General features: G+C 42.2%; 1 protein-coding gene across 1 annotated transcript; it reads left to right on the top strand.

Annotated features, from left to right (window-relative positions):
- Positions 1 to 3,611: 3,611 nt before the first annotated feature.
- Positions 3,612 to 9,123, top strand: vsx2 (visual system homeobox 2). The gene is made up of 5 exons (XM_041061059.1): positions 3,612 to 4,038; positions 4,363 to 4,447; positions 5,004 to 5,127; positions 8,091 to 8,271; positions 8,744 to 9,123. Exons 1-5 carry the CDS (start codon positions 3,612 to 3,614, stop codon positions 9,121 to 9,123), a joined length of 1,197 nt encoding a protein of 398 aa, XP_040916993.1.
- The last annotated feature ends 277 nt before the right edge of the window (positions 9,124 to 9,400 follow it).

A 9,400-nucleotide genomic window follows, 5' to 3' on the forward strand; every position in this document is an offset into this window, starting at 1 on the left:
CTGCCTTGACCTCACATAGCCTCTGCGCCCCTACAAACGTCAATCCGATGTGCCCTGAGTCCTTAAATTAGCTGTCAATTAGTACAAATTAATCAACTCCTCGCCTAATTAAGCAATGCCGACGGGCAGCTTCCAAACATGCCATTGTGAAGGAGCCATGAGAAAGCTGCGGGGCTTGCAAACTCTTTCTGTACGGGGGAGGGGGGCGGTCGAGGGGCGAGGGTGGGTGTGCGTGTGTGTGGAGGGGAAGGGGGGTGCATTTACATGGCATCACATCACGCCCTGCGAGTGCTTTGGGAAAGCAGAGGCTCTGGCTGTGCTTTAGTTTTTCCCCTGACTCGGCTCTACATGTGTGCTGTCATCAAGTTGCCTGCACCCCTTTTCAACACTGAGGATCCAGCTTGGTTCAGCACTGAATCTCACGGGAGGTTTCTCTCCACATTTTTGAGGCAAAATGGCTCGTTAGTGTGTTTGTCTTTGAAAACAGATGAATGGTGTCACACCAGGAAGAGATGCTGAGTGTTACCAGTGTTGAATTCATAGAAGTTCATATGATGAGATGAATGTGATGTGAGTTGAGAAACTGGTCTATGTGCTGGGCATCAGTTCATATATTCAATTTATGTTTCCACTTCTGCTGTGACCTTCCTGCTGATAAACAAGTTGCTTATTCATTATCTCGCATGCACTACAAGCTTTAACCCGTCACGTCTGCGGGGAAATGATAATATGATGTTCATGGTAGTTTTTTTGTTTTGCTTTTTTTGCACTTTCAGCTGTTTATCAGTGCTTGACCTGCTGCCGACAAACTCCTATGTTTGAAGGTTACAGACTGAATAAGTTTATCACTGCTTGTTCTCATCTGTGCTGTCAACGTGTACTTACAAAGGTTTGAGGACACTTTTGTTCCTGTTAAGACAAAAAAAAAAAAGGGGGGGGGGGGGGGGGGGTGTCAGGGCAGGGAGCAGGAGGAGTGAAGGAAGTGAGGGTGCAGGGTTTGGAAGGGAATGGTGTGTGTTTGGGGGGTGAGGTGTGTGTGGGGTTGGTGGGGGAGAGCAGATAAACAAAAAAAAATTCCAACAGCTGTTTGCGTTTTTAATCTGCAGCCGTCAGATCCTGCATGTCTTTGATGGGCAACCCAATCTACACGAATGACTGAACTAAATCTTCCCTTAATCTAGAGCCTTATTAGGCAGCCTCTCTTCTGCATGTAAATCAGCATGCAGCCATTTTCATAGGAGATGGATTATTAAAAGCCACACAGAGAGGAGAAAGTGTGGCAGTATCAACAACAAAAAAAAACAAGAACAGTCTGTATGGATTGCAGCAGGAGTGGTGATGGAGTGAGGAGAGCGGGCAGTGGCTCGCCTGTAATTGACGGGTCATCCGGACTCACACCCTTCCATGTTAATAAATGACTGGATCCCAACAGGCTGGTGTGTCATTAGCATATCCTAATAACATTGATTTCTTCATTAATAGAATTTCCACTAAATAGGCCCTAATTAGTTTCAACCGGCCAACCTCTAATTGCAGCTGCAATATTTTTCTCCTCCTTCATCAGCAGCTCATTTCACTCTGTTTGATAGAAAATATGCGGCAACGTCGAGTCTCCGCACTCCTGTTTGCATAAAGTCTGAGTCACAGTTCATATAGTCTGAAGCATGTTGTGCATTGTGTCCTTGCGAGTTGCAGTTTCTCAGCATTTTTCTTGTTTTGCTTTACAGTGACATGGTGTTTTTCTTGTGTTCATTTAGTATTTTCGTTTCCTTCGTTGTCTCGTTGCATTTTCACGCTGATGATGTCTGTGCGTAAAATGTGCGCTAAGAAAATCTGTTGGAAATCATCCTATACACTTGTCCCCCATATGCACAAAGTGGGCCAATCCTAATTTTGTCCTCCACTGTTTCCAAGCAAGCTCATGCCAACGAATGAATCGTGCCAAACACTGCAATGATACCAGAAGCAATTAGGAAAACAACATATATTTACATCATCATTTTACAAGCCTTATTATTTTTTAAATTTTATTTCATTTAGCACAAATATGTCAAATTAGCTTTTAATGGCGAGATTATTCTATTTTACAACCCTCAACACTCTCATGATCTGACTGGCTCTGAAACACCAAGAAGAATGGATAGCCCTGGTCTGCGTGTTTATTCTTAAAACAAATAGTTCTTAACATAATCGAGACACCATATCAGACTAAATGTCTCTTTTTTCAGCAATTAAGTCACAAAGAACCAAATTCATACAGATATATGCCTGTATATATATTTATATGTATTTTTTAAACAGACTTGAACTATAAATGCAAATACAAAAATGCCACCAACTATGATCAAAATATGAATAAGCCTGTTCATCAACTTACTGACATCAAGATCTTTCAGTTTTCTGCCATCATTGAACTAATGTGAATGTATTGGCCCTATATGATTATCCCGTACCAGTCATAATTAGCCAGCACATAGTTTTTGATGACTTTAGTGCAGGTTGCAATATTATTATCATTATTAATGGTAAACAGTTGTATCAGCTTTATTATTATGTAAAATAATAATTGCTAATAAAAAGGCAGTTGATTATTTATTAGTCTTCCTCTTTTGCTCCATATTCTGTATAATTTTCCATTTCCTCCGAGGAAATGTCCTTTAATCTGCTCTGTAGTGTGCGCTGTGCTGCTGCTGCTGCTGTGGGATTAGCGCCGCTCAGCACCGTGCAGTGCAGAGTGGGTCCATATCGTCCAGCTGTCGTTTTTTTTGGGAGGGCCTTTGATTTGCGTGCTATGAGTTTCCCATAGCATCTGGAGATCAATTATCCGTCCGTGTGAGCCAGTGGTTGGGCAGAGAGATCACAGCTCACTGTGTGTGTGTGTGTGTGTGTGTGTGTGTGTGTGTGTGTGTGTGTGTGTGTGTGTGTGTGTGTGTGTGTGTGTGTGTGTGTGTGTGTGTGTGTGTGTGTGTGTGTGTGTGTGTGTAACACATACTGATTTATTCTGAGAGATTGAGGTAATTTTCTAAACCTGCAGCATTTCAAAGGTAAATAAGAGGTGTGAAATAGACGATTTAATTAGGCCTGACTTCTTAACGAAAAATGATACGGACAATAATGTATCTGAAGTGAGTTCATATTGACTCGAACATAATACATTTTGCGTGTTTCGTTCGTAGGTCTAATAGTGTAATTTAAAAATTTCTAATATCTATTATTCAGTGTCTCTATAAAATGTGTAGGATGCCGGGATCTTTTTTTGAAATGTAGTTTTCATTCGCAGCATTTCGCCTTTCCTCCTGCCTTGAAGACAGACATTTCGTTCACCCCTTTCTTCCTGTAGCCTAAATCCCTTCCTCGTTTATCCATATAGCCCTCAGGAAAATGCAGATATGTATCCGAGAGGGCGTATAATGCATCCATGATCCACAGGAATCCTGAATCCTTGCAGCTGATTGGCTGCTGGGCCCTGCCTCTTGTTGGGATGGACCTGTTGGATAAAAGGACCATTTTCTAAAGGACTCTTGTGTGTTACACAGAGGATCATGCACTGGGGACCGTCCTATGAGACGCTTTAATAAGAAATAGGCCTTTCAAGTAGCATTACAGACACCATGACGGGGAAACAAGGCGCCGTGCTTTCGGAAAGTTTAAATTTATCGGAGAAAACCTCTCTGGGTGCAAATGGAGGGAGTAACAGCCTCCAGCCGAAGAACAGCGCGACCCATCCGCCGCCCAGGTGCACCGGTTTTGGCATCCAGGAGATACTGGGGCTCAATAAGGAGCCGTCGTCCGCGGCCCCGAGAAACCCGCTGGGCTCGCTGCCGGCCGGGGCGCACCTGATCGCCGCCAGGTCCGTGCTGGGCCCCGCCGGCGTGGGTATGGGTGTCGGGATGGGATTAATCGGCCCTGGTGGAATTCCGTCGTTTTACAGCCAGCCAGCGTTTTTGGAGACTGTGCTGTCGGACGCACAGGATGTTCACCTGCAGCCCCACAGCAGGTCCGTGGGGCCGCTGGACACCAGCCAGTCTGCCAGCTCAGGTGAGCTTTAGGTTTACTGATAATAATGAATATGAAAATCTCTGCAACAGAATTATAGTGTTTGTCATATTTCCAACCTGCTTTACTGTGCAGGCATTTCCTTATTTTTACACTGAGTTATATCATTATTATGATTATGATTATTATTACTGTTGTTGTAGTTGTTGTTGTGTGATTTTAAATTAATTATTTCGAATAAAATGGCCTAATAAAAATAGGGATGTACTGTCAGTGTCAGCAGTTGTCAGCATGCATTATAACAATTCAGAAATGCTCTTTTAGGTTTCATCATCCTTTGTACTTTCTCCCTTTTTAAAAATCCAGATTCCGAGGATTTATCTTCAAATGAAAGAAAACTGTCGAAGTCATCTGTAAGTCAGAGCAAGAAACGCAAGAAAAGGCGTCACCGGTTAGTGAATATTTGTGGTTTATTAGGTCAATAATAATAATAATTTTAGAAATTATGAATTCACTGAAATTCACACATTTTTTCTCCTATAAAATGGAATGAGTCATATTTTACAGGCTCTAGTACTCTCATCAAAATACAGTTGTTTTTTGTTTTGTAGCTTTATTGATACTGGTAATAAACCAGCCTAATTACTGGTTAGAATTGACTACAAATCGGCCACAGATTGCTCGTATTTCCTTCCCCTTATTGTCACCCAGGAGTTAAAGAGGTCGTCTGAAATATTCAGGCTTTGTTTGATTTGGTTACATTCGTCACACCAATACAGAAGAAAGGGCTAATTTCTTTAAACCAGAGATTATTTAGCCTTTTGAAATTTTGTTGCTGTTGTTAACATTTGCGTTTGTATCCTTGTTTGCTTTTTTAAAATTTATTTTCACCTTTCATTCACTTTAAACGACAGAGCACAAAATAACGATTTCTGCTGGATTTTCTCTGCAAAATACATTTTGTTCGTCTTGTCCACACACTGAAAATGATAACCCGTTTTCCACAGGACCATATTCACCTCATATCAGCTGGAGGAGCTGGAAAAGGCCTTTAATGAAGCGCACTACCCGGATGTTTATGCCCGAGAGATGCTGGCCATGAAAACAGAGCTGCCTGAAGACAGGATACAGGTAATTATCTTCTTTAGATTCCTGTGTTTTGGTGCTAATAATAATAATAATAATAATAATAATAATAATAATAGTAATAATGATAATGATAATGATAATAAGAATCAGTTGGTGTCAATCGAAAGTTTTTTTAATATCTGGTAGCATTGAAAATGCTTTGCTTTTTGGATTTCCTGCTTTTTGGCATTGACAGTTTTTATTAATACAAGGGCGTGTGTTAGGTTTATTTGAGTGTATTAAATCCAATCTATATGAATTAGGTCAAACCTTTATGGGGCACTTTAACCAGTAATTAGCTTAAGTTATATTTTAAATGTCTCAGACACGTTCTTTCTGTCATAAGGTACCAATGTTAGTCAATTTTCCACATAGAAAGGTTATACATTATAGAGAAATAAGATTTTCGGGCCGTTTTAAATTAATTTTTGGGCTATAGTATGAATAGCAAAATACTCAAGTAGGACCTTAAACTGCTTTTCAAAAAGCTGAAAAAGCATTATTTGACCTGTGTTCTCTTTGAGATGCTCTCAGCCAAATATATGTGAAACAAAAAAATGCCTGGCTAATAAAAGAATAAAGACACTTATAGGCACAGTGTCTTCAAAAGACTCAACAATTTAAATGTTTTTTAGACTGACACCACACATCGCAAAACATCCATCATAGCCATCAAACTATTTTTCGAATAAGCCACAGTATCTTTAAAACAGCATTTAAAAATAACTCCTGAAATTATTCCCTCCAATTAATTTGTGTGAACATTATAATCGTTTGCCTAATGAATATGCACCTGTAAGAGCAGGTGCAACTCGCTCATCTTTCACTTTCCCATCAGTGTTAATAACCTGCTGTAATGTTCGAGCCGGAGGCCGCCAGCTGCCTCTCACGCTGCTCTAACGTTTAAGAGGAGACAGGCTAAGCGAGCTTCACCCCCTCCATACGCCCCCCCCCCCCCCCCCCCCCCCTCCCGCAAATCGATCAGTGCTGCTCCCCTCCTGTCTGCACAAAGACCGCTCTCCTCCAGCAATCCTCGCCAGGACGGATAATCTCTCATCAGGCGCAGTAGTTGGATGTGAAACAATTTGTTCTCGGAGAAGAAGCCACTAACGACCTAATCAAGCTATCAAGGCGGAAGAAGATTGCTGTGTGACCTGGACCATCCATCTGCCGGGGTGCCTTTTTAATCTCATTCTCATTACGGGCTGCAACAGTACAGCCGCGAATAAATAATAAAAAGGACATAAATAAATAAATAAATAAATAAATAAGGCCGGATCCTGCTCCTATCCTAAATAAAATTAACACCCAATTTTCTCATTGAGTGTAATTAGTTAAATCAGACGAGCTCGGGAGGCTGGCTGCTGCTGCTGCTGCTGCTGTTTCTGCTGCAGCAGAAGAGACGCAGGGGGGGTTCAAATGAAATAACTACATTGAATTTATTAGCACGGGTCAATAGCACTGCTCCCCCGAGTCCCGGTAGTTTAATTTCCCGTGATATTTGCCCGCCTGCCCACCATCGATTGGGCCTGAAATTAACTTATTTTTCAATCAGCCTCGGCGTGCCCCAGGGTCGCTCCTCCTCGCTGGCTTCCACACTGGCTTCTTTTGAGGGGCAGAGAAGCAATTTCTCATAAAATAAATAAAATAAAAGTATCTTGTATGAAATAAGGGTTATCATCAAAATTACCAGGGAAAAAAAAGCCTGAAAACGGTTTGGTCGTTTTCAATTTAATATCTGTCTCCTCACTTGAATCCTTCTCTCTCTGGCCCCCTCATCTCCTCATAGAGCCATCACAGGGGCCTAAGTAGAGTGTTTAACAGTCCTGTGTTGTGCTATACAATCAATTTGGCCTCTCTCTGAGCTGACAGATAGCCTGCAGGACCGCAAGCAGCTGTTGGCTGTGGCCAAGTGGAGTGTCTTGATGTGTCAAACCATCTATAAATGCCACCACAGGTAGCTGGAGATGAGCTCTGACAGGAGGCAGAGATCCCTCACACCTGTAGCAGGAGGTTATGGGAAATCAATGGACTGAATCAAAATGGAGCAACTGTTATCTTAAGTTACTCCCAATCACACTCTGACTCCCACTTTGATTCAGCTTTGAAATAAGTACTGAAATGTCCAAATTCATTTTCATGCACCAACAAAATAAATACTCGGGCACCACTTTCTGAAGGGTTTGCAACTAATGGCTTAAACTGTGGTTAATAAATCACATAGTAATGCTTTAAAGTTCATTAATAAAAAACAATTTTTGGGTTGTGTGAAAAATCTTTTTGACTAAATGGCCCATACCATTACCTTACCTTCTGGAAAATGGCCGCAGACCATTTATTAACAAAATAGTGAGCATTTATTAAAGGATAACCAACATCATTACCAAATAGAAAGGATAAATACACAAGCTAAATTGATTATCACATAAAGCCAGAGCTTCTTTAGGGTACCAACTGTTGCACTTTGCACATAGGAAAATACAAATGGCAACTGCAGCTGGATTATTTGTAACCCAAAAATTAATCCTAGAATATACACATCATCCTCTCTGCCATATTTGGCTAAACTTCACTGAAGTCAGAACGGCCACAGATCTTATTTCTCTCCTCTGTTTCTTAGAATTCCCTCATCATCTGGTCTCTGCTATTGCAGGTTAAGGGTCACGGGTCTTTTTTAGTTCCATCTCAGCCACGTCCGACACTACTGACAAAAACAGGGTGATCCTAATGGAAAGCGTTTTTTTTTTAAAAGTGCACCATATTTTTAGCTCTGAGCACAAGTGTTTTCAGACTAACCTGTTTTATCCCTGTGATCAAATGCTTGCATCCACACATTCCTCTCACTGGAAACTGCAGTATTGTTTCTAGAAATTCTACAGGAAGAGCAAATAATGACTTAATCGTTGTATTTGGGTGTGAGGGTGATGGTGCAGCTACCCAGCAACTCATTTGTCGTCCTGCCACAGGTTTGGTTTCAGAACCGCAGAGCTAAGTGGAGGAAGAGGGAGAAATGCTGGGGCCGCAGCACTGTGATGGCTGAGTACGGCCTGTATGGAGCCATGGTGAGACATTCAATCCCTCTGCCAGAGTCCATACTCAAGTCTGCCAAGGATGGCATCATGGAGTCCTGCGCCCCCTGGCTGCTCGGTGAGGCTTATGTCCTACTGTTTCTCTACATGCTCTAGTATTATTTTCTCATTTTTGTTCTTAGCCATTCTGTTTATGGATTTTGACAGTTTAAATATGTGTAGAGAGTATCTAAATCATGTGACTGAAGCTTAGCATCATCTTGTATCTTCTCTGTGTGGCTGCTTGAAAGTTCTTCACATGTAATCATAATTTCTACACTAGTGTCAGATGTGTTACCCTGAGTTTTCATGGTCATAGTGACTGACTGATGGTGTATGTGCAGGCACTTTTGTTTTTTTTTTGCAAGTACAGCAGATTTCATTCATTTGCTAAGCATGACCCTTTCAAGCAAAGAGACTTCATAAATCAAGAATACAGCTTAGACTTTGTATTACATAAAATATTTCATCCTCTATCTTGGCCATGATTTGCCCTTGTGCATTCAGACCTGATATTCTAAACCAGAACTATTTTTGCTTGCTATTTTCAGTCCAAGATGGCTTACCAATCAACAGACGCAATTCTAAATCTGAATACCCGCAACTCTTTGCAGGGATGCACAAAAAGTCCATGGAGGCAGCTGCTCCCCCGTCAACAGGAAAGTGTGACGCGCCCCAGCAGCCCAGCTCTCAGAGGGCAGAAGATGCTGAGGCGGAGGAGAAGAGGTCAGAAGGCAACTCCACCATTTCTAAAGAGGAACTGAGAGAGAACAGCATTGCTGCACTCAGGGCCAAGGCACAGGAGCACAGTGCCAAAGTGCTGGGGACGGTTTCTCACGACAGACTGCAGGAGGGCAAACAGGAGAGACAGGCGGTCGAGGAGAGGGCCAGTGATCCCCTGAGTCCAGCAGAGGAGGAGAAGAGTCCATAGAGACTGAGGACTCTTGTTCTCCTGAGGGAATGCAGTGGCCTGGCTGCTCTCAGCATGTGTACGGACTTACCCGCCATAACACGCTGTCCTGCAGGTTTCCATCCTTCACCGACCTCTCTAAACTGGCCTGCATCTGGACGTCTGGCCGAAGAAAACTCATCTGCTGCACAGAAGATGCACTTTTTCTGATCTACTTCCAAACTTACAGTTTACTCGCGGTCATTGTTTCTTATGCATAGTAGAGAAGACTGGACTGAGTCCAGTGTTAATATTGGTA

This window comes from Toxotes jaculatrix, chromosome 17, assembly GCF_017976425.1.
Source record: "Toxotes jaculatrix isolate fToxJac2 chromosome 17, fToxJac2.pri, whole genome shotgun sequence".
NCBI lineage: Eukaryota > Metazoa > Chordata > Actinopteri > Toxotidae > Toxotes > Toxotes jaculatrix.